Source organism: Aspergillus ibericus (assembly GCF_003184845.1).
Source record: "Aspergillus ibericus CBS 121593 unplaced genomic scaffold BO80scaffold_69, whole genome shotgun sequence".
In the NCBI taxonomy this organism is placed as follows: Eukaryota; Fungi; Ascomycota; class Eurotiomycetes; order Eurotiales; family Aspergillaceae; genus Aspergillus; species Aspergillus ibericus.
Genome location: NW_020292167.1, coordinates 97529 through 124519, shown reverse-complemented (window position 1 = coordinate 124519; position 26991 = coordinate 97529). Strand labels below are relative to the sequence as shown.

At 51.6% G+C, this 26991-nt stretch overlaps 14 protein-coding genes and 3 non-coding genes across 17 annotated transcripts; 8 read left to right on the top strand and 9 right to left on the bottom strand.

The window, feature by feature from the left end:
* Positions 1-9: 9 nt before the first annotated feature.
* On the bottom strand, positions 10-823 carry BO80DRAFT_251580 (uncharacterized protein). Its single transcript, XM_025714648.1, has 3 exons — positions 552-823; positions 251-466; positions 10-152 (listed from the first exon to the last, which is right to left on the bottom strand). Exons 1-3 carry the CDS (start codon positions 788-790, stop codon positions 128-130), a joined length of 480 nt encoding a protein of 159 aa, XP_025570033.1. The 5' UTR covers positions 791-823; the 3' UTR covers positions 10-127.
* Positions 824-1072: 249 nt separating this feature from the next.
* BO80DRAFT_497582 (monooxygenase) lies at positions 1073-2373 on the top strand (the record flags this gene model as incomplete). The annotated part of the gene is made up of 2 exons (XM_025724086.1): positions 1073-1126; positions 1183-2373. 2 exons carry the CDS (start codon positions 1073-1075, stop codon positions 2371-2373), a joined length of 1245 nt encoding a protein of 414 aa, XP_025570032.1.
* An 838-nt stretch (positions 2374-3211) lies between these two features.
* Positions 3212-3655, bottom strand: BO80DRAFT_368146 (HNH endonuclease signature motif containing protein; the record flags this gene model as incomplete). Its single annotated transcript, XM_025716324.1, has 1 exon — positions 3212-3655. The coding sequence occupies one exon, from the start codon at positions 3653-3655 to the stop codon at positions 3212-3214; it is 444 nt and encodes a 147-aa protein (XP_025570031.1).
* BO80DRAFT_251553 (uncharacterized protein) lies at positions 3350-4647 on the bottom strand. The gene is made up of 4 exons (XM_025714647.1): positions 4113-4647; positions 3862-4064; positions 3739-3803; positions 3350-3691 (listed from the first exon to the last, which is right to left on the bottom strand). Exons 1-3 carry the CDS (start codon positions 4510-4512, stop codon positions 3798-3800), a joined length of 609 nt encoding a protein of 202 aa, XP_025570030.1. The 5' UTR covers positions 4513-4647; the 3' UTR covers positions 3350-3691; positions 3739-3797.
* Positions 4648-5051: 404 nt separating this feature from the next.
* On the top strand, positions 5052-6058 carry BO80DRAFT_497580 (uncharacterized protein; the record flags this gene model as incomplete). The annotated part of the gene is made up of 3 exons (XM_025724085.1): positions 5052-5122; positions 5168-5620; positions 5696-6058. Exons 2-3 carry the CDS (start codon positions 5303-5305, stop codon positions 6056-6058), a joined length of 681 nt encoding a protein of 226 aa, XP_025570029.1. The 5' UTR covers positions 5052-5122; positions 5168-5302.
* Positions 6059-6284: 226 nt separating this feature from the next.
* On the top strand, positions 6285-7149 carry BO80DRAFT_429710 (YciI family protein). The gene is made up of 4 exons (XM_025720534.1): positions 6285-6508; positions 6563-6618; positions 6670-6833; positions 6886-7149. Exons 1-4 carry the CDS (start codon positions 6357-6359, stop codon positions 6922-6924), a joined length of 411 nt encoding a protein of 136 aa, XP_025570028.1. The 5' UTR covers positions 6285-6356; the 3' UTR covers positions 6925-7149.
* An 81-nt stretch (positions 7150-7230) lies between these two features.
* Positions 7231-7303, top strand: BO80DRAFT_t284. The gene has a single exon. It is a non-coding gene; the product is annotated as a tRNA-Phe (tRNA).
* Positions 7304-7950: 647 nt separating this feature from the next.
* On the top strand, positions 7951-8022 carry BO80DRAFT_t285. The gene has a single exon. It is a non-coding gene; the product is annotated as a tRNA-Arg (tRNA).
* Positions 8023-8055: 33 nt separating this feature from the next.
* BO80DRAFT_506001 (NRPS-like enzyme) lies at positions 8056-11801 on the bottom strand. The gene is made up of 5 exons (XM_025724526.1): positions 11370-11801; positions 11085-11323; positions 10879-11041; positions 9881-10832; positions 8056-9830 (listed from the first exon to the last, which is right to left on the bottom strand). The coding sequence occupies exons 1-5, from the start codon at positions 11661-11663 to the stop codon at positions 8308-8310; spliced, it is 3171 nt and encodes a 1056-aa protein (XP_025570027.1). The 5' UTR covers positions 11664-11801; the 3' UTR covers positions 8056-8307.
* Positions 11802-12166: 365 nt separating this feature from the next.
* Positions 12167-13048, bottom strand: BO80DRAFT_469217 (CBD9-like protein). Its single transcript, XM_025722993.1, has 2 exons — positions 12895-13048; positions 12167-12851 (listed from the first exon to the last, which is right to left on the bottom strand). Exons 1-2 carry the CDS (start codon positions 12935-12937, stop codon positions 12241-12243), a joined length of 654 nt encoding a protein of 217 aa, XP_025570026.1. The 5' UTR covers positions 12938-13048; the 3' UTR covers positions 12167-12240.
* A 705-nt stretch (positions 13049-13753) lies between these two features.
* On the top strand, positions 13754-15667 carry BO80DRAFT_429708 (DUF3176 domain-containing protein). Its single transcript, XM_025720533.1, has one exon. It carries the CDS (start codon positions 13965-13967, stop codon positions 15603-15605), a length of 1641 nt encoding a protein of 546 aa, XP_025570025.1. The 5' UTR covers positions 13754-13964; the 3' UTR covers positions 15606-15667.
* Positions 15668-15874: 207 nt separating this feature from the next.
* On the top strand, positions 15875-15945 carry BO80DRAFT_t286. The gene has a single exon. It is a non-coding gene; the product is annotated as a tRNA-Gly (tRNA).
* A 727-nt stretch (positions 15946-16672) lies between these two features.
* BO80DRAFT_450007 (Di-copper centre-containing protein) lies at positions 16673-17176 on the bottom strand (the record flags this gene model as incomplete). Its single annotated transcript, XM_025721782.1, has 2 exons — positions 16673-16958; positions 17025-17176. 2 exons carry the CDS (start codon positions 17174-17176, stop codon positions 16673-16675), a joined length of 438 nt encoding a protein of 145 aa, XP_025570024.1.
* Positions 17177-17738: 562 nt separating this feature from the next.
* Positions 17739-18736, top strand: BO80DRAFT_450006 (alpha/beta-hydrolase; the record flags this gene model as incomplete). Its single annotated transcript, XM_025721781.1, has 4 exons — positions 17739-17929; positions 17987-18153; positions 18228-18518; positions 18576-18736. 4 exons carry the CDS (start codon positions 17739-17741, stop codon positions 18734-18736), a joined length of 810 nt encoding a protein of 269 aa, XP_025570023.1.
* A 535-nt stretch (positions 18737-19271) lies between these two features.
* Positions 19272-19702, bottom strand: BO80DRAFT_450005 (uncharacterized protein; the record flags this gene model as incomplete). The annotated part of the gene is made up of 3 exons (XM_025721780.1): positions 19272-19363; positions 19411-19467; positions 19570-19702. The coding sequence occupies 3 exons, from the start codon at positions 19700-19702 to the stop codon at positions 19272-19274; spliced, it is 282 nt and encodes a 93-aa protein (XP_025570022.1).
* Positions 19703-22309: 2607 nt separating this feature from the next.
* BO80DRAFT_368183 (uncharacterized protein) lies at positions 22310-23357 on the bottom strand (the record flags this gene model as incomplete). Its single annotated transcript, XM_025716327.1, has 3 exons — positions 22310-22597; positions 22753-23023; positions 23092-23357. 3 exons carry the CDS (start codon positions 23355-23357, stop codon positions 22310-22312), a joined length of 825 nt encoding a protein of 274 aa, XP_025570021.1.
* A 2202-nt stretch (positions 23358-25559) lies between these two features.
* On the bottom strand, positions 25560-26596 carry BO80DRAFT_486081 (RTA1-domain-containing protein; the record flags this gene model as incomplete). Its single annotated transcript, XM_025723514.1, has 3 exons — positions 25560-26074; positions 26126-26374; positions 26422-26596. The coding sequence occupies 3 exons, from the start codon at positions 26594-26596 to the stop codon at positions 25635-25637; spliced, it is 864 nt and encodes a 287-aa protein (XP_025570020.1). The 3' UTR covers positions 25560-25634.
* Between the last annotated feature and the right edge of the window lie 395 nt (positions 26597-26991).

The window sequence follows — 26991 nt, the reverse complement described above, 5'->3', positions numbered from 1 at the left end:
GGGGACGTACATCTGAATCCGGGTTTTGAGGGGTCTTGGTCTTGATGGGGCCAGGGTTTGCTACCATTCCAACCTATTAGCCTCATTCCCTCTAGCACATCACAAGTAAAAAAAAAAAGAGGGGACATTACTTCTCCGGCATATCCTCGCGACTATACCCCCAAACAAACAATCATTAGCCACATTCTCCCACCCAAACATAACCCAGAGAGAAAGAAGAAGAAGAGGGGGGGGAGGAAGGAAGGAATACTTAGCAAACCCCACATTCACCACATCAAACGACACAATCAACTCCTCATCATCATATACCTTCGCAAACGCATCCACCACGCCCTCCTCGCCCCGAATATCCCACACCCATTGTTCATGGGTAACCCCGTAGTCCAGGATCATCCCCTTTTCGTTCATCACGGGGAGTTGCGCCCGGCGGACGGTGCGCGGGTCGGTGCGGGTGTAGCCGAGGCCACTACCCATTTATTCGTTGTTAGTTTTGGGGGATTATGGTGGTGGTTTCGGGCAGGTGGAGGAATGGGAGTGGGGGGGGGGCATACAATCCCTCCATGTACGAGTAAAACGCATCAGCGTAGGACTTGGCTCGGTCCAGTGGGATGGCACCCTTGATCACGGCGTAACCGTCGCGGTTGAGGTCGTCGCGGAAGTCGCCGTAGGTGGTGGGCTTGCCGTCGAGGAGCATGCGGTTTTGGCCTCTACCTTTGGTGGAGCTGTTAGGGGTTGGGGTTAGGGTTGGAATTTGGGGGGTGATGGTGGTGGTGGTGGTGGTGGTAGACATGGTGAGTGGCTGTTGGTGTTGGGATAGATGAAGTTGGGATGATGGAGATGGCACTGGATAAAGGCGTACTTATCTGGATTGTATAAAGCTAGGTATGATGCCCCGAAGGATGGTATTACCTGCTCCGAGACCGAGTTAGGGCTCGCTCGGAGGGCCCCGAGATATCTCGCCGATTCGGGCCTCGCCGAGCATCTGACCGAACCCTCCATCTCAGAGTAAATACCCAGATAAAATAACCCCTAACCTCCCCCAATATCCTACCAACCTCACCATCAAGCTACAATGACCACATACAACATCATCATCATCGGCGCCGGCATCGCCGGTCTCGCAGCCGTACCCCTCCCCCCACCTCCACCCTAAACCACCCATCCATAACTAACAGGTATAAGGCAATCTCCCTCCGCCATCCCACCCGAAGAATCCTCCTCCTCGAACAATCCCCCCTGAGTACCGAAATCGGCGCCACCATCTCCCTCCAACCGAACGCCTCGAAGCTCGTTGCCCGATGGGGTGTATCCGATCTCCTCGCACCACTGGCCATGACGGATACTGCGTTCTCGGTGTATGATCTGTCCGGGTCGTTGAAGACGCATGTTTCTCTGTCATCGTCGATGGGAACGTACGGTGCCGAGAGGATGATTTATCATCGACAAGATTTGCACGCTGTGTTGCGGGAGAGGGCGACGTCGGTGGAGTATGAGGGGCTTCCGGCGGAGGTATGGGTAGGGAAGAGGGTGGTGGGGGTGGATTGTGAAGAGGGGGTTGTGGAGATAAGTGATGGGGAGACGGTGCGGGGGGATTTGATCATCGGGGCGGATGGAATCAAGTCCGTGACGAGGGGGTATGTACTTGGGAAGGAGGTTGCGGCGAGATTGACCGGGTGGAGTGCGTATCGGATGATGGTGGAGATGGAGGACTTGGTGCAGGATGAGGCGTTTGTGAAGGTGGTGGATCCGAGGGTGAGTCGGACGGTTATGGTGGTGGGGGATCGCCGGAGGATGGTCATGGGTCCGGCGAGAGGAGGGAAGGTGTATAGTGTTGTTGCGTTGGTGCCGGATGAGATGGGCGAGGGAGGGGGAAAGGGGACGAGTTGGGTGACGAAGGGTGATCGGGGGAAGATGTTGGATACGTTTGGGGATTTTCCAGACTGGGCGAGGGCGCCGTTACGGTTAGCGCAGGGGGAGATAGGGTTGTGGCAGTTGAGGGATCTGGATCCGTTGGAGACGTGGTGCAAAGGACGGGTGATTTTGATTGGAGATTCGGCACATGCCATGTTGCCGACGCAGGGACAGGGAGGAAGTCAGGCCATTGAGGATGCGGAAGCGTTGGGGGCGTTGTTCAGGGAATTGGGGGGAGATGAAGAGGGTGGCGGGAGATGGAAGAGGGAGGATGTGGAGAGGATTAACCAGGAGGTGTTTGAGTGTCGATATGAACGGGCCACCACGATCCAGGCGTATAGTCGGTTGGCCGGCGGCGAGGACGAGAGAGCCAAGGTGGCCATGAATCCGGCCGAATTTATGGATTACAATTGTTTGTATGAGGGGGCTATCGATTGGAGGAGGCGGCAGGTCGTTGTGTAAACAGTGAATGTCAGATACCTGTATGGGTATCTCTCGAAAGCAATACTGGCCCTGGCAAGTTCTTTGGCCGCTCTGATTCGTATTCTGATTTACCTCGTACACAGTCCTAGTCAATCTTAATATCATTGGCCATCCTACTCATGTGACGCGAACATTGCTTTAACTGACTACCTTAATCCAGTTGATACGTCACTGCGATGCTATTATTCACGAGGGAATCGAAAGATTGCAGAGTCAGTCCTAGGGTTCTTGTTGGCTCTACCTCCTCCAGATGAGTTTAAGCCACTGAGGTGCAGCCAATCATCCGCTTGATGCCTGAACTCCAGTGTTGATGTGGACGGGATTACCTGTGTCGCGAGTAGCCACACATCGTCCCTACATATATATGAAAGTCCAGAGTGTGGCCATGAAGAAACACCTTGGGAGTCTGTGTGGTGTTCTGTCACATGATAGCGATGGAACTGGCAATCCCTGTTGGCTAGTACTTGATCAGTGATGAGACGGCCTTGTTGAGACTACAAGTTAGTCAAGAAAGTAATGATCCACTGTGAATGGAAGTACATATAAGATATAGTGGTACCCACCATATCGCCTAAAGCGAAGGGTCAGAGTGACGACTCATCATCATCAGCTGTATGCCTTCCGGCAAACGCACGAAGGGTTTTGATAAAGACGGGCATCTAATACTGTGAGGATCTATCAATCCAGGGATCGACGGCGGCGCCTATCAGTTTCAACGACCAGGAAAGGGACAGCTTCCTGAGTTAAAAAGCCTAACATGAATAATTCCTGGTAAAGTCCTGAAACAATTCTGTCACTATCAACAACACGCCAATCCCTAATAAACATGCGTCCAGCCAAGTTGAGACGCAAGTTTATAATTGATGTATTCACCAATGCGAGAAGACCCGTCCGAGCACACTGGCCCCCCCTTCAAGTTTTCCATGTCCTGAATGACTCGATCGATATGTTCACCCGCGGCACTAAGATGAAGAATGCGCCCGATAGCACGATGTATTTCCAAAAGTTCCGGAGAAGGTGGCTCGATATTTCTGTCGGGGGTGATGTAGAGCTTGCGGATAATAGGAAGTTTGTAAGATCGCCAGATGCGTTTGGTCTTCACATAGTCAATCTTGTATGTGTGTGCTTGATTCTGGACTGGTTCAAATGCAACTTCAAAATTGCCGAACAATCTATGAAGGTCATGAGTCAAGGTGAGCGCATTCATCGGTCGGTCAATATCAGTCCCGCTGATCAAGTGGAGAACTGTGGGGTTGAACATTTTGAGAATCTTATGGGTTATATGCTTTCGCTCAGTCTTACAAATGGGTCAGCAAAAGATCATATATATAGTTAGTGACGTACCAGTTTCGGCTCTCCTTCAAGGTCACTGAGAGACATGAGAGAATGAGGAATGATATGCGCTACTTCTAGATAGGTCATGTTATCACTCTCTGGCAGTAAAGAATTCCCATCATCATCTGTTACTTCGTCTCCATAGATATTGTACCGTGTTTCACCCTCCAGAGCGTCGAATTTTCGCGTTATAACACATCGATGTCGATCACGCGTAAGGCAGAGATGCCGCAGATTAGAGACACGTTGCGGGGTGCCAATAGCTGGTTCTGACGATTTGAGACGAGAAACAGATGCCGGCGTAGGTTGAGGAGTCTTTGCGGCCAATGCTTTGACTGGGAAAGGTAAGTATCCCATACTTCAGGTATGTATCAGTGACATACGTGGTAGGAAGAAATTCTCTATCAGATACATGGCAAACTTGACCAAACTGTCATCAAGGACATGTCGTTCTTCATCAGTCCATCCCTGAAAACTTTGCACACTTGATAAGGTCTCAGCTAGGCAAATTTCTGTGTCTTCTGTGACTCCAAGTCGGTTGTGCTCAATGAAAGTGAAAAAGAAAATAAGAAACTCGTCTTCAACAGAGATCCCCTCCATCGTGAGGCGTATAAGTGTTATCGGTTTGTACTTCTTGCTAGATTTCTGCAGAGGCTCGAAATAATCGATGATCATGTTAAAAAGCTCAGTAGCTTTGTCATGCTCTTCTGGCGTCAAGTGTTGCGGTTCAGGAACGATCACCCCTTCCAACGATGAACGGTGCCGGTGATGCGGAACAGCCATTGTAATCTAAGGATGTCGGAAATTCTTTGATTCTTAGGCTTGTGAGTGAAGAAGTTTGAATTTAATTGATGTTTGATCCAAGACATCGAGGAGAGATAGCGGTTCTTATAATGACTGAAAGGTGCTTGGCTAGTGTATGTTCAGTATTGGGCATTAGAGGTTGGCTACTTTCGGCTTTACTATCTTCCGACCCGGAAAATTGTTACTCCTCGCCACCCATAGCACACCTAGTTAACTATTCATAGTCGAAACGTCCAACCTAGGAAATAATTAGTGGCATAGAGATAATAACTATAGTATTTAATAAGTTATATAGATAGGGGTATAATAGAAATATATATAAAAATTACATGGCTATTTATATTAGACTTAAAGTACTTTCATGTATGTGTTCCTGACAACCTGACGATAAATTATGATGCTTCAACGTGGGGTTGCGGGGGAAGAGCGGGGCATCATTCAGCTGTCATGTGATGTGGCTTGATGTGTACTAGGGCGTGACCTGCAGCCACGTCAGAACGACAAGAGCATGCTGTAACAGTTGCAATGTTGAATTGAATGGCGGTTATCATGGCCACTGTAGCGAAGAGTATCCCCCGGCTCACCGGAGGTAAGTCTTATTCCAATACCAAAAGACGGTGACTAACAACATCAGATCACTCCTCAAGCGGACATCCCACGTGAGCCCATGCAACACCAGAATGAGTTCCTCTTCAGCTGCAGCAGAAGCAGCCAAAGCAACAGCAGCCAAAGCAACCTACAAAATCGTCACGAAGCATGACACATCAAAATGACCCAATCCCCCTACCCCAACTGGACCTACGGGCAAGGGGTCCCCAACCACACCAGCAAAGCCCATCACGAAATCGACCCCTACGCTCCCGACCACCCCATGGTCAACAACTACCGTCTGCTCGTCTCCGGCATCGCGCCCCCCGCCCCATCGGCTTCATCAGCACCGTCTCGGGCGACGGAAAAAACCTCGAACCTCGCCCCGTTCAGCTACTTCCAAGTCGTCGAGCACGACCCGCCCACTTTCATCGTGGGGTTCTCGTCCCGCCCGGGTCCAGTCAAGGATACCTATCGGAATTTGAAAGAGACGGGGGGAGTGCGTAATCAACACAGTGTCCGAGGGGGATGATTGAGGCGGTGAATGCCACGTCGATTGATGCGCCGTATGGAGTGTTGGAGTGGAAGATTTCAGGCCTGTCGAAAGCGGCGAGTTCGACGGTTAGGCCTACGAGGGTGCAGGAGTCGGGTTTTCTCGGTGGAAGGCAAGGTGGTGGTTATTAAGGAGTTCGAGGCGCATGAACCCGGGATGAGTGCGCCGGCGGTGGTGTTGATTCGGGCCACGAGGTTCTGGATGCAGGAGGGGGCGGTGGATGCGGAGTTTAGTCATATTGAGTTGGAGAAGTTGAGGCCGGTGGCGCAGTTGGGAGGGGTGGCGTATGGACGGATTACGGAGACGTTTGAGCGGCCGCGGAAGAGGTGGGAGGATGAGATAGAGAGGAGTGAGTTGAGGGAGTTGAAAGAGCAGCAGGATTAACTTGCTGATATAGATTTTTGCTAGACTTTACACTTATGACGATGATTGTAATGCGCGACATGTATGTAATGCCAAGAGCATATGCTGATAATAAGTGTATTTCTATCTATCACTGGGATCACTATGTTAGCCCGTCAACTGCTATGGTATGCTGCCTGGCTCCTCAGGCATCAATCCATCCGATAAGATCGGCACTTCCACCGGTTCCCTTGTTCCGACCACAACACTAACCTCTTCCTATCAATTAATAGTCCCATCACGACAACCATATCCATCTCTAATATCATTCCTTCTCAACATGTCCCTCCTCCGCTTCTCCGCCAGGGCTCTCCCCACCCAACTCCGTACCCAAATCGGCCTCCGCACCATCGCGACAGCCAGCAAAAAGGAATGGCTCTGCATTCTCCCCGACAAGCCTGATGCTTTGGAATTGAGGAGAAAGGTTCGACCGTATGTTCCCCCCTTTCAGGGAACTATCATCTGCAGCTCGTTAATTATGGTCAGGACTCACATGGCGGGAATCGGACCCCTGGTCCAGACCGGAAAGATAGTCGTTGGTGGTTCGTGCACTTTACTTTCACGTCAATGCTGTAGGCTACTAATTATACTAGGCGCCATGTTGGGCTCTCATCCCCAAGAAGGCGAGGATTTGTCCTTCAAGGGTAGTATGCTGATTTACACGGCGGAGACGGTCGAGGAAGTTCGGCAGATCGTGGAGGAGGATGTTTATGCTAAGAGTGGAGTGTGGGATATGGAGAAGGCGTTGGTTGTTCCGGTGAGTTTATGTCTTTCTTTTTGGGCTGGGTGGGGGATGCTGATGGGTTTAGTTTGTGTCGGCGGTTCGGGAGCCGTTGAGGAAGGAGTAGTGGTGAGGAGGCTTTGTTTTTGATGGTGAGGGATGTGTTGCCTTGGAGTGTTGAAGATAGAGGTAGAATCATGATATATGTTGCCTGCCGGATATGGTAGACATTATATATAGCTGACATGTGTAGTGTGCTTTTACTTCCAGGATATCGCCACTTGAAGCTCGCCTGACTGAGCTAATGAGTTCCTTGGAGTAATTGGTGCAGTGTTATGCACCTCCACGATACCTTGGGGCGATGGGGAGTCGGTCTCGCAGATTTACCTAACCCCCTGTAGAGCACTATTTTATACCTCTCCTCAAGGAACAAGGGACGATGGCGCATCTGGGAGCGCGTCAGACTGAAGATCTGGAGGTGGCCGGTTCAAGCCCGGCTCGTCCCATCCTTTTTTCCCCTGTATGGTTGAATCGACCATTCAATGTTGGTATTCTTTTTGCCGGTACCACCGTGCCAGGATCGAACCCTGCTGCCGACAATTCCGATGAAGAATAGATTTACTTACATTATAAGTCCTTTCTTTGGGCCCATGTGCAGTGGCTTTGAGTCTCCATCAGGGCTTGCCTCTGGAATCTGGCTAATGGGGTGGGAGATGGTGAAATTCTCACCTTTACCAGGTTGAGGCATGGGTATTGAGATTAGCATTATATATTGGTTGGGGTGCATGCCTCAATTTTCGTGATCTACAGCGGGACTAGTACATGGAGCGCAATGTGGGGATATGATTCTCGTGGTTGTGAGGGGATATATTTATCCAATGCTCCGCTGACTGCTAGAACATATATAACATCAAATATATAACGAGTAGTAGTACCAGAACACTGAACAAGTAAAATGCCGTATAGGTTAGTACTTCCAGATGCTGCGTTGGCATAATGATACATCCCATGCCGATCATCTTAGAATGGAAACAATCTAGTAGTATGCACTGTATTCATTCCATCAAACATGGCATATGGCATGCTTGGTAGATGCACAGTGGAAAATAGTAATCCATTATGTAACATAAAACAGATAGCATTTTCAACAATTGGCCTGCTGGCCCAATGGTAAGGCGCTTGACTACGGATCAAGAGATTGCAGGTTCGAGTCCTGCGTAGGTCATTCTTTTTTTATTTTTGCTGTTCGGAAATATTTGTTGCTATACCAGTTCGTACGCAGACTCTGGGAATTGTGCAGCGAGGTAACCTAGTATCTTTCATCTGATAATTTGCCCTAGTCGTTCCACCCACGTAGGTGATGACTTTGCTATCTTCCTAGCCTGGTTTTCTTCTTGTTCACTGAACGGTCAGGTCAAGAGGGATACGACTCCATCGAGAAGGCAATGGACCCAATTCAGCGAGTTTATCTGTACCGTCCAGGTGGCGATTAATTCACTTTCGAGACCATTTAGGGATGCTTCGCCCTCTCCATCCACTCCCGAATCCACTTCCGCACCCACTCGACCTGCACCCCCTCCACGGCCCTCAACCGTTCGCTCCTCTCCTCCGTGCATCTCGTCTCAAACACCCATCCCCTGCCCTGAGAACCTTCCACTGCACCCTCCACCGCCCCCTCAAAAAAACCCAACAACTTGGCAGCTGGATTCCGCTCCAACACCTCCCTCATCTCATCCTCCCCTACACCCTCCACCCCATCCCTAACCCTCCCCACCCACTCCTTGAACGACACAACCCCCACCTCCTCCCCCCTATACTCCGCCAACACCTCCCTCACCACCTCTCTAATGACCCCCCACTCCACCGCCCTCGGATTCACCACATGAAATACCTCCTCCCCATCCCCTCCGCCACTTCTCTTCTCCGCGACAGCCAATTCAACAACCACCCCCGCCACCTCATCCACCGGAACCCAATCCACCCGATCCCCCATCGCCCCCAAACTCTCCGGCACAGCACCCACATCCAACGAACTGAGGACTAAACTCGGGAACCATTCCCCGGAATTCCACAGGCCCGGGGTGTGGATGGAGCCGGCGATTTGGCCCACCCGGGCGATTGACATCCGGACAGAGGTAGAGGGTAAGGTTTTGGAGGCGTAATGGAGGATGTGTTCGGCGATGTATTTACTATTTGCGTAGGCGGTGGATGCGGGGGATGGGGTGTGGAGAATTTCTTCTGGGATGGGAGTGCTGGTTAGGGTTTGGGGTTGGGACATGACGGCGCTGATGGAGGAGATGTAGACGATGTGGGACTGGCGCGGGGATGCAGTGGCGAAGTTGAGGAGGTTGGTGAGGCCGGTGAGGTGTGGGGTGAAGGAGGATAAGGAGAGATTGAAGTTGACGGGCCAGGCGTTGTGGATGATCAGAGTGGTGGTGGATTGGAGGGTGTGGTAGGTGGTCTCGTTCAGGCCGAAGTAGGGGCGGGAGAGGTCGACGGTCCAGAAGGTGGTGAGGGACCTAGAGGGAGGGGGCAGGTGGTGCAGGGTGGATTGGGTGTGTTGGTGGTGGAGGGCGTCCGGGGTGGGTTTGCGGTTGAAGCAGTGGATGTGGGAGATGGCAGGGTGGGTTTGGAGGATGTGCAGGAGGTGCGTGCCGAGGGTGCCGGTTGAGCCGGTGAGGATGACGGTGTGCTTTGCAGAGGGGTTGAAGGGGGGAGGGTTGGGAGGGGGCGTTGTGGTGAGTTGGGATTGGAAGTGGTGCAGGAGACGGTCTCGTTCTTGGAGTGGGTGGTGTGTGGTATCCTCGGGGGCGGTTTGGTGGTTCACCAGTTGGATGATGGCCTTGGTTAAATCTGAGAGAGACGGGTGGAGGTAGATCAGGTTCGGGGTGATATCAGCCATCTGAAAGCCCTGTCGGAGGTGCCGGGCAGTCGTCATGGCTTGGAGAGAGTCCATGCCTCGCTGGAACCAGTTGTCGGACTGATCGATGTCATCCCATCCAGTGATACTCGACACGCATTTCCGGATGAACTCTGCCACCACCACTGGATCACTCCCCCCCCCCCCGGCCCAACAAGTTCACCATCAGACAATCGATCCGCATCCGCATACAGCGCGTCCAGTTCCTCTGCATACATCGACAGGGCAGCCGCGCGCTGCACAATCCCCTTCGCAGACCGAGGCAGTGGCTTCTCCGGCCGTGCCAACAGCACATGCGTTTTGGCAATACGAGCATGTGCCGGACAGACGCTATTCGCCTGTTGAATCGACGGCCAAATCCGCTCCATAAACGCCGTTCTCTCATCTGCATCCAACGCTTTATTGTCAACCAATTCAATCAACAGAGACGCCTGGAACCGCTGTGCCCCGGCCACCAGCGCAACAGACACCTCCAGATTAGCAGCCACAATGGCCTGCTCCATAGAAATCGGATTCGTCTTCTCCCCATTCAAAAACACAATCACATCATCCAATCGGACACTCCATTGCCAAAAATCGGCCTTGTTTGGATCTGGATGTCGCACCCACAGATCCCTAGTATGATACTCCTGGAGATCCGGAAAGATAGCAAATGGAATCTGATGTGCTTCCCGCTCGGGAGAACGGACAATCACCAGCTCATATTCCTCGTCAGTGACGCGACGGAATTCGGCCCCCGTGGCCGGGTGGAACTGGGTGTATTGCCAGTCGGTTTGGGGATTTCGCTTGGTGTGGGATTGAATACAATTCAACATTCCCACCTCGGTGGCACCGAATTGGTTGGCTAGGTGGAACTTGGAGGCAATGGTGTTTCCTAGCTGAGTGGGAAGATCCCCGCCACTATAGACGAGGTGTCGGATATTCCGACACCCTTCTTCCAACAGCTCCGGGCTCTGGGCCAGTTCCTGGAGCATCACCGGCGAGACCAACGCCACGTCGATGGGCGTCTGCTTGGACGCCGCGATGAGCCCGGCCGCGGTTGGGACGCTTGATGTGGGACAAATGACCGTAGACCGAGCAGCAATAAAGAAGAGAAGATGTGCCAGACCGGCCGCCTGCAACGATTAGAGAACATAACAGATAATCATCAAGGCTGCTTACATGGTACGGAGGCAATGGCAAAAACTCCCGTTTCCCATTAATCCAGGCAGATTGAGCATCGAACCCATCTGGAGGCGCCAATGAAGTCAGACGCATATGTCGACTCGCCGTATCATGCGTCCAGACAATCGGCTTGGGGATGCCCGTTGAGCCCGAGGTATGGCTGCTCCGTTAGCTTGATTCCCCCCACTGACGAGCAGACTTACACGATTGCGAGTTTTTCCTGAACATGCTCTGCATACGACTTGGAGAAATCAAAATGAGGATATTCCGTATCCAGGAGCTGCTCAACGCTCGGAACCTCATACCGCTCCATCTCAACCGCCTCTCTTATGGCAGTAACAGGCGCCGGACACGGACTGGGCGCCAGCATTTTCGTACACTCCAGCCGCCGAAACAAACTCTCATGCGCAGCGACGCTATTCCGTGGCGACGTGAGAAACAACTTACTCCGTCAGCATGATTCTATGCCCGCACCAGGGTCAACCTACACAATAACCGGCTTTAACTGCCGCCAGGACCAGCGCGGGGTATCGCACGTCATGGGGACCAATGTAGGTCAGGATTTCCCCGTGACCTGGGCCCAGGGTCTGGGTTAGCCACCAGGCCAACCCGTTAATGGCGTTGGCGAAGGACCGGTACGTGATGGGACGGTAGCCATGGTCGTAGCTGTCTGCGGAGATGGGATACTCGGCGTAGATGGCCTCGGGGGTGGTGGTGGCGTAGTGGTCCACCAGGTGAGGGAGTAATTCGGAGCGAGGATCGAAGTCGGACTCGTATGCCATGATCGTTATGGTTAATGAAGTGCGATACTTAATACGAGGTAGATGAGATGCGGTTGCTCTTAAGGGAGAAGTTTGGAGAGGGGCGGGGGTACCAGCTGATGCAGAATTTAATTTGGACCGCCCATCTGCAGATGATCAGGTGGCGAGCTAAGGGTGCTAGAGAGCTGAAGAATGTTAGTACTAGGAGATAGTTGGTGAGCCAGTCAGCCCTAGTAGCTAGTGCGCGGTTAGCGCCGGGCTATTAGTACTCGATATAGCATCGCGGAAATAGTTTCCACTGGTGCTTGCTTGTTCACCGCTTTCAGACAAGTCTTTAACTTGATGCTAGGGCGCTTACTCACGGGGATGCTACGGAGGCTTTTTTTTCGAGGCAGGTGAGACTGCGGCTTAGCTGGGTTCGTGTGGAATGTATTGCTGGAGTATTGTACCTCCGTGGCGAGACCGGATGCCTGAAGCTGATTCGTGGAATACTCTTTCTTTTTCAGAACATATATACTAGTACCCTCGAAGACCAGTGAATGTCCACTTTAAGCCAAAGCCCTCCCTAGTGTCATGAATCGAGGGTGGCAAAAAAAAATCAAGAAATCACAATAGAACCTTCCAAAAACGGATTATACAATACCCCTAGCGACTCTGCCGATGTAAACTGCGCTAAACTCAAATCCAACTGCATCGTTCCCTTGTCATCATGCATCGCGAGATCAGCAGCAGGGTCGGAGCTGTTAACAGGCGGACCCGACTTGGAGGCCCAGAACCAAGCCGTGGAGGTGCCATTCGGATCCAAGGTATACTCCGAGCTGGAGTTGGTCGAGGAGAGGGTAGGCCAGGCAGACAGACAATTCATGCAGCGAATGTTGGCGATCATCCGGCCGTTGTCGATGCCCGAGCCTGGCAATAGGGTGAGGTTTGCGAGGGGGTTGTACTCCGGCTGGCTCTGACCCCCGTCCATGCTGGATCGGGGAGACAGGGTAACCTCAGTGGCAGACGCGGCGTAGAGGATGAAGATGTTGGCCGAATCCATTTGCGTGCCTTGGCCGAGAGAGGCCCATTGGAGGGTGGTCGGGGCGGAGATTTGTAGGTAGATGGGACCCGAGTCGGTGGCGGTTGTGGTGTCGGGGATGGTGATGCTGTAGGTGAGGGCGGGTTGGCTGGGCGGGGAGTAAATGAGGATGTTGGCTGTCACTAGGACTGCCAATTGTTAGAGTGAGTTGGTTAGAGGATAGGGACGTACCGGGTGCTAAGGCGAGGCCTTGGAGTAGATGGAAGGTATGCATGGTGGTTGGTGGAGTTGAGACTGAAGAGTCAGGCTGGGTGCAGTGGGTATAAGGTAAGTACTATCATCCCTGGCTGGACACCAGCCGGTTTACCTTAAGGATCTGAAACCGGGATAGAGCCGAATAATGGTATTGTGTCTCAGTTCCACTTGGACGGAGGAAGATGTTGTCGCTCAAGGGATGCATTCCTGAAGCTGTAACATGTCCCTTGCATCCGATCTAGCTGAGAAGAAGTTACACCGCACCATTTAATCCACTTACTTTGATTAGTTGTGTATGATAGATAGAAGTATAGAAGACGATATGTTGATCTGGGATGCAGAAATGAATGTCGCCTGGAGAAGCAACAAGATCAGGTGACCTGCTTGCCCAAGTGAAGTGGACAGACATATCAAGCAAGGAACCTGATCACTACATTTCACTATACTCATGGCTAGTCATTATATTTTTCAAATCACCGAAGGATGCACTAATCTCCACCCATCCAATCACTACTGAATCTCATCGCTTCGAGATAGGCCTATGAGCTGTTCCTGGAAGCTTAGGGATGTCACAGCTGGGCGCATAAGATTGAATGCTGGATAATGATTGGACCTGCTAAGGGGGTCGGTCCCACCGAAGGAAGAAGGATGAATCCGCTAAGCTGTCTAAGCGCCGATTCTGCGCCGATCTATCCTTGTAGAGGGCTAGATGTAAGCACTAAGTCTGGATATCAAATAACGCTGCAAGGCTGTCAGCCGCACCCCACAGCACACGGGGTAGAAATGCAGCACATCCCTCTAGTGAACCAAACTCTTAATTTCGTCTCGTTGCATTCATCAGAATCCCGAGCCTGAATCCCGAGCCTAAATCGCGAGCCTGAATCGCTATGGAACCGATTCAACACCCAGAATCGCACCCAGGGAGAAGCCCCAGTCCGTCCCCTTCGCCCCAGAAGTCGCTGATACGTGACGATCGGCAGGCCCCAAAGCAACCTCGAGGCGCCAACCGGTTCAACTGGTGGTCATCATGGTGGGAAGAAATTGTCATGTCTATCTTGAGCATCGCCTGTCTGATCGCGTTGGGCGTGCTCCTCGGGCAGTTAGATGGGATGACCTACGCCGACTGGGCATATCGAGCCTCGCCCAACGCTGTGATCGCCGTGGTAGCAACAGCGGACCGAGCTGCCTTGTTATTCCCCGTCGGAGTGTGTCTCAGCCAATTCAAATGGAACCAATATAGTCAGCAGCAACGACTCTACCACCTGCAAGTAGTGGACCAAGCCAGTCGAGGGCTCTGGGGCTCTCTCCGAATGATCACCAGCACCCGACCCAGTCTGGCCACCCTGGGTGCTATTATCTTGATCCTATCGGCTGCCATCGATCCTCTGGCCCAGCAGATTCTCGCCTTTCCATCGCGCGTGGTGTCCGCTTCCAACGAGACTGCAACCGCCCAAACCGCACACATTTACATGCCCCTCGACCCCGATTCCGACAACACCATGAGTCTCACGGTGCTCAGCAGCGCCTATGGATCCAACAGCACCCAGGAACCCGTCTGCACCACCGGATCGTGCCACTATCCCGACTTCGTGGCCTTGGGGGCCTGTAGCCAATGCGCGGATGTCACCGCGCAAACCACGCAGACTTGCCGTGCGCTTTCCCCTGAGAACAGTACCATTGGCAGAGCACTCAACGGGACCGCGTTTGAAAACGCCGACGTCAATTGCACCTACACCACGCCCGGGGGCCTCGAGATTACCCCCAGCGTTTATGCGCTGTTAACCACCACCGTGAACTCCACCGACGCCGAGCAATTCTCCAAGCACGAATGGACCTTCGCCACCACCGACGTCGGAGATCTCAATCTCAGCGATTCTCAAGGGGCCCGGGTGGCAGGGATCCTGAACCCGATCGTGGGCCTGGGGGTCGCGGAATACAGTTACCCCTACATATTATACACGACGGAGAACCTCACCGCATCGGAAACGAAGCCCCAGATCACCGAATGCGCGCTCTACCTCTGTGCCCAGAAGTACGAGAACAATAGCTATACCTCGAACCATCGATCACTGGCACCCTCCCAGACCGAGCAGTTGTATGTGAACGGCACGTTCCAGCTATTCTTCTCCAATAACCTGTCCACCGGAAGCAACGTGACGAGTTTCGCCAGCAATACCTCCTTCCGAATCCAAGGAACTACCCTCCTCCAAATCCTCAACTCTTTCCGCTCCACCATCACTCTCTCCGATGAGATCGAAGCCGGGTGGTCGATATCCATGGATGACGGCGACGGTCCGAGCCCCGTCATGGCGAAGATCGCCACCGGTATCACGGACGCTATTCGCACCGGGGCGAACACCACCACCGTGACGGGGGAGGCGTTCACCACGCAGACGTATATCTCGGTGCGGTGGTACTGGGCGGTGGCGCCGATTGTGATCACGGTGTTGTCGATTATGTTTTTGATCGCGGTGATTATTCATACGGCGAGGGCGAAGGGAGCGGGCGTGTGGAAGTCGTCGGCGCTGGCGTTGTTGGCTTGTCGGGTGGAACGGGGGAGTGAGGATCCGGATTTGCAGAGTCTGGGGGCGAGTGAGATGGAGAGGGTGGCCAAGGGGATGCGGGTTTCGTGGGAGGATGGGGAGCAGTTGACTTTGGTGGTTGAGGCTGCGAGGGAGGTGCGGTGATATACGGGGAGGATATTCTACATTCGACTGGTCGATGCCTAGCCTGTGATGATTGAACGTTGATATTATAATGATTCAGAAGTGTAAACTAAAATGAAACTGATTGAATGCTAGAGAGAAGAATCATCAATCCTGTGTGTCATAGTATATGCCGAGCTGTCTCATTGTGCAGTACCACGGTTCAACTTAACATAGCTTTGGCTCCTATACCTTAAAAGCGAAGAGGAAACATAGCAGCCAATCAAATAACGCAACGGTTAGCCGCTTCCGCATCATTGGTCTAGTGGTAGAATTCATCGTTGCCATCGATGAGGCCCGTGTTCGATTCACGGATGATGCACTTATCTTTTTCCCTATTGTTTTTTTTTCACACTTTGGGTTACCTGCTGTATCATGGCCATGGATTAGAAGGTCTAATGTGATGCATTGCATTTAGTTATGAGTCAATTCCACAGCATCGGTCAAGTAGGGTTTACCCACAGTCAAGAGTAGGAGGATGGCTTGGTATTATTCCGGCTACAGAACCGGGGTATTCGCATATCCCACATGCAATAGTTCTCTTTACTTAGACCTTTGGAGTCTGTTGTGTTAGGTTCTTTTTTCTTGAATTTTTTAATTTAATCAGAGCTTCCATCGAATGTGAGATTAGTTTGTCCGTCAGCTTCGATTTTACCCAACTAGAGGCGTGCCCTAACACACCGATGAAGGATGCCCTGGTTTGAAGAGAAATCGGGAGAAAGTGGTCCATTGATGTAGGCATAAGCTTTAGGATCCGTCAGTGCAGGCTGACCTAGTACATAAGCAGGAACAAGATGTCTATTCTCACATCTACTGCTTTTACAGCCAAGCCAACGAAACCCCACCACGCATGCACGCGTCCAACCATCCCATCTCCCCTCCAACATAACCACTAAACCCTATGAGATCCTCCCACCCCTAAAACTCCGACACATAATTCCCCTCCGTCCTCACACTCGTATCATACACCGTGGCCCTCTCATCAACGACATACTCCGCACACCCCACCGACCCATTCCCCACAATCCCATTCATCCACAACGTATGATTCAGCGTCGTGATCGTTCCCGGATCCCCATCATAATCCAGAACATCCCCCCCCCCCCAGGCTGAGAAAGTCCCGCCTGGTCGAGAATATACTGCGAGGCGGTGTTATTCCCACCCATATCGTACAGCCGACGGGGCAGATCGGCCATCTGCCATTCCCACCAGAGTTTGTCGAGGTAGGCGTGGTGCAGGAAGAATAATGGGTCGTTGCAGCTGTCGATCGGGTCGAGCATGAGGCCGCCGACCCCGCCGTGGCCCCCGCCGTGGGGGTTGCCGTTGTAGCATTGCCTAGGGTTGGGATTTAGTGGGGAGGGATTGTGAGGGGGGGGGGAGGGTATGGAGGAGGGGGCTTACCGGGCGTCGGTGTAGTTGGCATAGCCAAAGCAGGTTTCTACGTTAGATGCGGATTCGGTGGAGAAAGAACTCTGGCTTAGGTCGCAAGAGAGACAGAATTCGTTAGATCTCTCATCGTAGATTGGTGCTAAGACTACGCAGTACGCATCCATGTCTTACCTAGTTGCCAGGGCTTTGCGCCTACCCAAGATGCCAAGTGATTATCCTGGTCTGATGACACATATCTTGACTTCGGCATTCTTCACGGCAGGCACTGGGTGACTTTCAGCCTTGAAAAATCCAGTTATGGTGAAGTTGCGGAAAAAGCATCGCCGATTGGTGGACTACAGCGGAATATGTGTCAGGCAACTGTGTCTATATAGAGTCTTCTGACCCTGCCATTCACACCAGTAGCCAGCTGTTCCACACTCTTTCTCCCGATGCATCTCTTTCATTGTCTGGGATTGGCTGCTCTGGCACTCACGGCCGACGCGCTCAGTGTCAGCCGCAGCCAGACCTCCCTCAACCAACCCAACAGCCAAAACACTGAATGGAACCTACTACGGCGTGCACCAATCCAAATAGCACCAAGACTACTTCATGGGAATCCTATACGCGCAGCCACCAGTAGGCGACAACCGGTTCCGCCCATCCCAGTCACTGAACACATCATGAACGGGAGAGAAAAACGCCACCGAGTTCGGCTACATGTGTTACGGATACAGTCCAACACAAATGGTCCTGGGGGAGGATGTCTCAGAGGACTGTTTAACCCTCAACGTGTACCGGGCCTCCAACGTGTCCGCCTCCAAGGGACTACTTCCCGTGGCTGTGTACATCCACAGCGGTCTCTTCAAGCATGGATCTGGCCGTGATCCACGATACAACATGACGTCTCTGCTTCAGGTGGCTGTTCAGAATGACTAGTTCGTCAACGCAACCAACTGCACTGGATCGTCCGATACTCTGGCTTGTCTGCGTAGCGTTGATGCCAGCACCCTCTCTGACGTCTTTAGCAGTGACATCACCACGCTCAACCGCCCCAACCCTGTAGTGGACGGCGATTTCCTTCAAGACCTAGGGTCGAAGGAGCTGAACGCCGGACACTTCGTCAAGGTGCCGCTGTTGCTCGGGACGACCCAGGACGAGGGTACATGGTCTTATTACGGCGTGGAGGGAATCTGAAAATGGCGACCTACGACGGGTTGAGCACGTCGACTGCAGAAATAATCGCACATCTCTACCCAGATAACCCAGCCCTCGGCATCCCCTCCACTCTAGACGGACGACCCGGTAACGACACCGGACTGGGCTACCAGTGGAAGCGCTCCAGCGCATACAACGGAGACAAGAACAAGACGACATCGCGTTCGTCTTCCACAAACGTCACGCTTTCCGAGTCACTCAGTCCTACCGACCAGGCCGATCAGAAGAAGACGTTCGAGCCGTTGAGTTATCTGATGAGTAGTATGTGGATTAGCTTTTTTGATACGATGAGTCCGAATAATATTCCGAGTAAGTGCATTGTCAAGATGTCAAGGGGGGGCGAGAGCTAATGGGGGTTGTGTATAGTTAATGGGACTAAGACGTGGCCGAAGTATACACTGCAACAGCCGGAGGCGTTGGTGTTTGATGTTAATGCGACCCAGCTTTGTCGTGTTGAGAGGGATGATTATCGGAGTGCTGCTATTGCGTATTGGATGGATTTGTTTACGGATGAGTATCCGAAGTGAAGGATTTGGGGTTGGTTAGGTAGGATATGGCTGGAGTCTAGAGGGGATTGTTGGGGGTAGTATATCGAAGGGTGTTCTGGAGAGATGTGTATAGTTTGTCAAGGGTGGTAGGTACATTGACCTCGTCGTGCCGGCTTTGAGGGGACAAGTTTCGGTTAACCATACCGGGAAAAGGTCTGTTGGGAGTGTACGATTCATGCTAGATGTAGCTAATGCATTTGACTCCCCGGAGTGTCAAACTAGGCATAGAGTGTCAATTATCCCATGGGACTTCGGGAAGAATGGCTGCCAGTACCTGCAGGGCCAAGTAAGCAGGCACCAGTGACAGATATTTAGGGTTCCGCAGGGGAGACGCCAGAACTGCCAATCAAGTAATATTCAACGTTATCTCAATGTACCTAATCTCTACCCGTGGTTCGCAAGTATATCTCAACCAAGCCCTCAAATCTATACCCAGACTTCGTACTGGTATGGACCTAGATCTGGCGGAGCTGATGGCCGACGGCTCAATGATATCATGGACTTTTGCATCGTGTCAGTTGAATACTGACAACTTCCGACGCTTCCTCAGCTTCCGCTTGGAGTTAGGACTGTTTGGTCCGGTGGGCTGCGAGGGTGCTGTCCAGGCTGACATGTTAGCAGGACAAATACTCAAGTCGAAAAGAGACACTCACGATCAGAGTCCAACGGGGCTGCTACTGGCTGGGATGATGGCACATTGCGAAATAGTGCTGTAGAGCCGTAAGTATAGTGATTGAAGGTGTATATATATATAGTCATTAAAGGGGAGAAGAGATATATACCTAACATGCGGCCTTCCTAAATGTGCTTACCACACATGATGACAGCTAAGATCACAAATCCCAAACCGACAGTCAGGATAAAGGATGTCGGGAAGGTGTAGGTCAAGCTTTGGAAGACACGCATCGAGAATAGCACTTTCGTAAAGTTCCGGCCGATTTGCATGGGCGCCTGAGGTAAAGATATGCAATAGACCTGATCAGGGAGCAGGTGACTACGTGCGAAGTAATTCTTACTGTGGGAACGGTCACTATGCGCAAAGGGCACCTTTATATAAGAGCTTGTGACTGAAAGCTCGAGTCAGCAGTCAAAAATTCAAATACATAAAAGGCAACATCCGTGCAACTGATTTGAGTCATGATTTCGCTTGGACAATGAAAGCATTCAGGGATGTTCCTACCATATTTGAATAAATTAGATGAAATGATTCCTCTATTCTATAGACTCCTTGAGATTCTTCCAGAGGTATCAGATTCTCATTTACTAACAAATCTTAACGCTGTTCGGTAACTTCATAGAATTCCAGATTAGTACCCATGAAAATCCCTTAACCACTTCCGGACCGGTTAGATGGACACAGTTTCCATCCATGCTCTGCCAAGTCGCGATTTCCTGCTGTATAAGAGATATGGATAAGCAGTTTTGTGACTTTGTCCATGGACTAGCACTTTGAAATTTATTCTCAAAGCATATGGGGGGCATCGATGTTAGAGACAGTTGAATATGAATGTAGCCGTGTTGTGTGTTAAGCTCTTAGGGCTAGTTAACCACCTCAATCCCAGACAAAGAGTGCAGCGGTCTGCACAAGCGGCAAATGAGTCCTTTCACTGGAGGCCCGGAAATCTGATCGTAGAATCGAATCAGGATAATTACTGATGCGGGACATTCCAAAGCGGATATTCCAGCCGATGCAGGAGCCCTCCACTGTTCAGCCCGAACATGTCCTAGTGGCGAGTCGGATGGAACTCTTGTCCGGGGAAGTATTGCCTAGTGGAAAGTAGATCGGGTTTGTGAAGCTTTCTATTCGACGCCAGCAGGGATTGACGTACCGCTACTAGCTCAGGGGTGGACCACGCAGCAGCCATGCGTTGAAATGGGTGAAAATAGGCGACGGCCGCGTACAAAACACCCCGGCCGCCACCTTCCGAGATTTTCCACAGCCGCTGAATGCCTGTGTCATCCAAGCATTCAACTGTCACTCGTTTTCTGGTTTTCCTGCCATTCTTTCATTAAAAGCCAGTCGGAGGTAGCCTGTCATATCCCTGCAAGATCACTAAAAGCCACTCAATCTTTGGCCTACACAATGTGATCTTCTGATTGGAGGGCATTCCTCCTGGTTGTCCTCGCCCAATGCACCGCCGCTGCGACGGTCCCTAGCCGGGGGGAAGTCACGAGCATTACGGCGACCTCTCTCGAGACAGTCACCTACACCCCCACGACTGTCTTTCCTGTCATCACCAGCGAAGCCACCTGTACCCCAAGCTCCACGGCACCTAGTGGCAGCGGATGCCAGGCAGGAGTGTGGTCTATCGGGACCGATTATTACCAGGCCATCTGCTCCTCTGCCTCGCTTGCTGGGGGGTCCGATATTGGAGGTGGTGTTAACGTCGCTTTTTCCGTCCTGCTATCAATCCTGCACAGCTGTTAGCACCTGCTCGGGGATCAACCATGTCATCTGGAATGGTATCTCAATTTGTGAATTGATGGGTGGCACGTTGACCCAGAAAACCGCGGCCAGTTCATACAAGATGCTGGAAGTTTTTACCACCAATCCGTGCGTGATGACGGGTACAGCTACCACGACGGAGACTTTAGTCGACACCTCGACTTTGACCAATACAGTTCTTTACACGTCAACTATAGTGATTCCCACGCCGTTCTCATCCATGAGTTCAACGTTCACACCATCCTCATCCGTGATCCCAACATCCACACCGTCGTCGTCCAAGGTCACTTCCTCCAGCTCTGCGGCAGCTCAACCGAGTATCTCTTCGGCGATTGTGCCATCTTCGATTATTTCTGCTTCAAGGCTACCATCCTTGGCTCCTTCCAGTCCTCCTTTCATTCCTTCTTCGTCCTCGGCAATAAACAAGCAGCCCATCCGCCAGTATATCCACCGGAGCAACCCGCTCAGTGATCCGCAGCTCTAGTGCACACTCTCCTTCAGCCGTGCTACCGTCATCCTCGGCAGCAACCCAGTTGTCTAGAGCTTCGTCCGCGATACCATCCTTGGCTATCACGGCCACTCCCCCCGCCATTTCTCCTAGCAACGCCTCTTCAGGGGACTCCATTACTACAGAAGCCCTCTATACCACTCGAGTGTCGACAATCTATCAGTGTCCTTCCACTGTAACCGACTGCCCAGTGGCGGAAAGAACCCCCTATGCTACCACTCTGACGGCGTCTCTCGGAACCACCGTCTATCCTGTCACTACTGTCCTGTCCACCACCTATACCACCATTTACCGGACGATCGAGGCCTGTCCTGCGGCCTGAGATTTAAATATTATTAATATTATCTTCTAATGTAATTGATCAATCAAGTACACGCATGTAATCGTTTATCTCTGGCATCGACTTGTCAGATCCATTGAACACTAGCCATGTACTCATCAGAAAACTCCCTGTTTCAGACTACAGAGCCCCGACTAAGCAACCAACGTCAGCATGGTACTATATCCTACCGACATCGTCTCGTGTCAGACATGTCTGAATCCAACAGTCCGATAATACTAGTCAAGATGCCTAGCACAACCGCCTCTTTCAGCGGCCTCACACCTCTTCCCGCTTCCTTTTCGCAGGAATGATACCACCACGAGTTCTACTCTCGGTGACGGTTGCAGACCACCCCGGTACAGGCGCCACCAATGCCGCCACCAACCGCTCCGTAAACGTCTCATACGGCTTATAAGGCAACCTCCGATGTTGAATCGTCGGCCACGCGACATACTTCGCCGCACGATCCGGATCCTTCAGCGCCGCAATCAACTCGACGCTAATCCGCGCCTCGAATAAGTGGACATACTTCCTTTCCAGCACATTCGTGACGAACAATCTGCACTAAAACATCACCTCAACATTAGAGTCCAACCCACCAACAACCCACAAAAAAAATAATGAAGAGAAAGCAGACATACCGTAAACGCCCCCAAATTCCCCTCCTTCAGCACCACCCTCTTCTCCTGATGCTGCGCCATCGCCACCAACAAACACACGATATACGGATCCTGCGTCCACTTCTTCGGCGTGATTGCCGCAACCAGTTTCTGGTTAATCCTCACTTTAATGCTGTCCGGACGACCACTCGGATCTAGAGGTAGGGAAAATCGAGTTTCCCGGTCATAGATCACGCTCGTGTATTCGAAGTAGCTGACGACGGGGGGGGAGCCGCGCAGAATATCCTCGGGGGTTTGGTCGCAGCGCACGAAGGTCGTGTATTGTGGTTGGTGGATGCGGGTGTTTTTGAAGAAGAAGGGGGTTCCTTTTCTTTGATGGGTTAGAAGTGTACAGGGGGGGCTGGGGTTAGAAGATGGAGGGGGGGGGGGGTGGCATACCGGTGTTCATAGAAGGGGGACCCCCTATACAAGAGGGTATTGATGAACCAGAGGTGTCTTCCGGTGGGAGTAAAGCAGTCCTCTAGGGGATGTTCAATGAGTAAGGCATCCCGGGAGGATCTCCTGGTATCCTCTTCTGAGCCATCAGCTGCATTATTCTTAATGCGTTCAAATCGACAGCCTGTGAGATCTAGATGGCGAGCAATCCAGAATACCGGACAGACAAATAGCTCGCGATGATACCGCATGAGATCGCGGAGAGACATGAGATTAGAGCTAGTCGCCATGATGAAAGTGGATCACTATCAATATCGGAGGTACAGATGAGGTAGGCGAATGGGACAAAACCTGGTAATAAAGATGATGTTTCGCTGCCTGAGTTGCTGTCACAGTTAGACGCTATATGATGGTCACTGTCTTTTTCGACTGCGATGAGTGATATGGAAGATGATCAACTCCAGTGAATACTCTGGGCGGGAGAATCCGAATTATAAGGAAATGAATGCTATAGATGCAGACTACGCGACCTACTGCCCGAGTCACTTTTACCGAATCCTGATATCATGAACCAGGAATGTTCCAGATTTTACGTCGATGGTAGGGTTGAGAAAGGTTGAAGGATTCGCACAGGCCGCGTCATTATAGTTTGGATATTCCATGCACATGTTGAGGAATGGACTGAGCTAATTGCATCATGGTGATGGTCGGGATAGTCTCGGGACATAACTTGTCCCATCAAGGTGGACAATGGGGCATGTGCAACAGGTGTAGGAACCGGCCGAGTGTCGGGGCCTATATCGGGGTTCGCCGTATAATATAGGAGGTCACCGATGGATGCTTGCTATGTAGGACGATACGTCCCTTATGATGGATATTTCACATAGCGCGATAGCTGCTGTAAATCATATATAGAGAGCGTTTGTTTGCCATGTACTTAGGAAGAGAGCAGGCACGGGACATAGGGATAAGATCAGATGATTATATAGCCCAAGAGCCAGCTTCCTTATTGGTTGATTCATGAGACAAACACTCGTATAGCCCAAACCGTCTCAAGCATGAGGCCATAAAGGAACCTCTACATATCTCAGCATAGCCCTCCATGTGGCGCCCACCAGCCTATAGTTCAAGCATGGCCAGATCAAAAGATCCAGAACTAACGCGGACGAAAGATAGCCCTCAAGGGTGTGCCCGTATCCTTCGATATCACCACTCAAATATGCAGAGAACGAGCGAATCAACAAACTTGTCTACAGCAGCGACGAGATGAGTTCCCGCAGTTCATGATGGAATGCTTCGTCTTATAGTCCCATCGACATGACGTTGTCCAAGCGTCCAGATGCTATTCTTCCCAGATTGGGCGTCTGTTTTTATTCTTTATTGCCTTCCGTGTCTGTGAACATACTGAGAGGGTGGTGTGGAAAGAGGCGTGCATTTCCTTGTGGATGCTGTCCCGTGGGTTACTTTCGAAGCTTTGCATATCTGACCTATAGAGAACTTCTCGACCACGATACCAGCCTGGACATTAGCAGTATCCGCTCGCTGTGTCCCGGCACTGCAAAAACAACTCGGGTCCGGCACATATCGTCTCATACATAACGACCCAGAGGAGTGATTGACACTGCCATCTCCAGCCTAGTGCATGTGCCATAAGTGATCGGATATTATATCGTCCAGCGGAAGTCTGTCACCATGGCTAAATCAAAGTATATCCACACCAGCGCCAAGACTGGCCTGCCCGAGACCTGCACCGTCACACCTCGCGTAATGGCAATACTGTCATGTCGACGACACCCACTGCTGTATACTAGTGTGGTACAGCTCAAGGAAAGAAGAAAAGACGCCTATCTCACCCCGTTGACTCACCTGAATTTCGAGGAAACGTTGGTTGGTACCATGGTTCGCCAAACCAAACGTCAATACCATCCCATCATTATTCGTTGTCCACTGCTATACAATCCGCGTCTCACTCAGTCATCCACCCCATATAGATGACATACCACGCAATCAACCAGCCAGCCTGTCGAACCTGACGCTAAGAACAAAAAAGCATTTGTTGGGATTGTTGTCGACCTCTGTGGAATTTAAACCTTGATTGAGAGGCTGGCTACGTGGGTTCGAGGCGAGGGTGACATCACTGGACCATGGAACATCGCCCGTCTTCCTGTATCTTTCCTCTTCTTCCCTCTGATGAAGCGATGGAATTGAATTTCGTGGCACGGTGGTTTACTTGACGAATTGCGCGAGCCGGGATGAGAAGGCATAGCCTTGGTGGTGAGGTTGATCTGGGTTCTTATGACTGAAGACTGGAGATGATCGTACGTGGTTGTGTGATAATTAAATAAGCAGCTGATGAAGTCATTCGACATGATATGCAATACAGTCAAGATCCCACTATGATAACTATCTCTCTTTAATGTTAGTCACGTACCTAGCTAATCACCCATCATGTTCGAACAATAAATCGATATATCAAGTACAGTTCGCTATAAATGCCAGCTATATTACACACCCCCAACAGCATATCTACATCTATAGATCCACCATCACCTCACAAAAACCCCATCCTTCCCATACTCCCCCTGCAACTCATAATCCCCCTCGCGTAACAACGGGGTAATCTCACTCGGATGAAACCAATTAAACACCACCATGACGAGAAAAATCGGCACCGCATCCAACATATACAGAAAGATCTCATGCTGGAGGAGATACCCATCATTACCCTGCAAATACTCACTGAGGCGATACACCGATCGAATCATAATCAGGAAGCTCGTGGTATAGAGAACGTTCAGATGTTTCCGCCAGGGGATCCGGGGATCCATGCCCCGGGGGATGGGGTATCGTTTTAGTTTCAGGTCGAAGGCGCCGGCGGTGATGATGAAGAAGCCGAAGAAGAAGATCTGTACGAAGAGACCGATGATGATGATGCGTTCGCCGAGTTTCATGCTGCTGAGACTGCCGCTGGATTGGATGCCGCCGCCTGGAGATAATTAGATACAGTATTTGGTGGGAGAGAAAGGATGGGATGTACCGGCGCCTTGGAGGAAGAAGGACAGGATATCGCCCGTGACGAAGATCTTGGTCAGCCATTTCTTCTTCAGGATGGCGTGGGATTCGGCGCGAAGGATCAGGATGATGCGGCCGAGGAGCATGTAGATAGAAGCCGCGAGAAGAGCTGGTGCCAACAGAAGAAACAGAGTCTGCAGCAAGTATGGCCCCAAGGTCCAGTTGGGGGTTTGGTGACTGGACAGCCCGCGACCCAAGTAGCCGATGATTTCAACTGTGGAGATGAGCATGTGCCGCTCAGGAGAATCGGGGTATACCCACAGATGCCACCGACGGTAAAAGGGATGAAGAACCAGGTCCGGGTGCGAAAGAGCTGCCAAAGATGCCAGATGGTGGTCAGGGCGAATAACCCGGTGAAGATGACGGCCCCGGCCATGCTAGGGTTGTAGCGGTAGAAGGCGAACATGGTCGCGTCGGTGCCATTGTTGCTGCTCATTGTGACTGATGAGCAAGGAATCGAATGAGCAAGGTATCCGGCATGTTGGCGAGACTATAAGAATAAATTGACGAGGCTAAAAATATGAATTGACGAGGCTTTGATCCGTCCCCTGGCTGGGATGTGGATCCCTCGTATATTCGTATCGGGCTCGGGGTGCCCTGATGCGGCGCCATGTAGTTAGTCCTTTGCCGCCTCGCCCCTCACAACAGGAGGCTATATGATCCTCGGGGATCTGGATTGCTTCAATATCATTAACTTTTGCTGGATTTCCCCTGCCTACCGCTGTGGTGAATGTCAAACAACAAGATGTGCGGTTCTGGCTCCCCTGGCGTGCCGTATGGGCCTGCGGAGGAAGCGCCCCCGCGACGACTGGCGAGTCTCTCCCTCGATTC

What these genes read in the sequence shown, in the direction of transcription:
- BO80DRAFT_251580 (XM_025714648.1), bottom strand. Translation starts at nt 790, where the DNA reads ATGTCTACCACCACCACCACCACCACCATCACCCCCCAAATTCCAACC. An exon ending in TACTCGTACATGGAGGGATT is followed by an intron (nt 467 to 551) that starts GTATGCCCCCCC and finishes ATAAATGGGTAG; the next exon opens with TGGCCTCGGCTACACCCGCA. An exon ending in GTGAATGTGGGGTTTGCTAA is followed by an intron (nt 153 to 250) that starts GTATTCCTTCCT and finishes TTGGGGGTATAG; the next exon opens with TCGCGAGGATATGCCGGAGA.
- BO80DRAFT_251553 (XM_025714647.1), bottom strand. Translation starts at nt 4,512, where the DNA reads ATGGCTGTTCCGCATCACCGGCACCGTTCATCGTTGGAAGGGGTGATC. An exon ending in AGAGAATTTCTTCCTACCAC is followed by an intron (nt 4,065 to 4,112) that starts GTATGTCACTGA and finishes TACCTTTCCCAG; the next exon opens with TCAAAGCATTGGCCGCAAAG.
- BO80DRAFT_429710 (XM_025720534.1), top strand. Translation starts at nt 6,357, where the DNA reads ATGTCCCTCCTCCGCTTCTCCGCCAGGGCTCTCCCCACCCAACTCCGT. An exon ending in TTGAGGAGAAAGGTTCGACC is followed by an intron (nt 6,509 to 6,562) that starts GTATGTTCCCCC and finishes AATTATGGTCAG; the next exon opens with GACTCACATGGCGGGAATCG. An exon ending in CGGAAAGATAGTCGTTGGTG is followed by an intron (nt 6,619 to 6,669) that starts GTTCGTGCACTT and finishes TAATTATACTAG; the next exon opens with GCGCCATGTTGGGCTCTCAT.
- BO80DRAFT_506001 (XM_025724526.1), bottom strand. Translation starts at nt 11,663, where the DNA reads ATGGCATACGAGTCCGACTTCGATCCTCGCTCCGAATTACTCCCTCAC. An exon ending in CAGGAAAAACTCGCAATCGT is followed by an intron (nt 11,042 to 11,084) that starts GTAAGTCTGCTC and finishes CTAACGGAGCAG; the next exon opens with CCATACCTCGGGCTCAACGG. An exon ending in TGCCATTGCCTCCGTACCAT is followed by an intron (nt 10,833 to 10,878) that starts GTAAGCAGCCTT and finishes TAATCGTTGCAG; the next exon opens with GCGGCCGGTCTGGCACATCT.
- BO80DRAFT_469217 (XM_025722993.1), bottom strand. Translation starts at nt 12,937, where the DNA reads ATGCATACCTTCCATCTACTCCAAGGCCTCGCCTTAGCACCCG. An exon ending in AGGCCTCGCCTTAGCACCCG is followed by an intron (nt 12,852 to 12,894) that starts GTACGTCCCTAT and finishes AACAATTGGCAG; the next exon opens with TCCTAGTGACAGCCAACATC.
- BO80DRAFT_429708 (XM_025720533.1), top strand. Translation starts at nt 13,965, where the DNA reads ATGTCTATCTTGAGCATCGCCTGTCTGATCGCGTTGGGCGTGCTCCTC.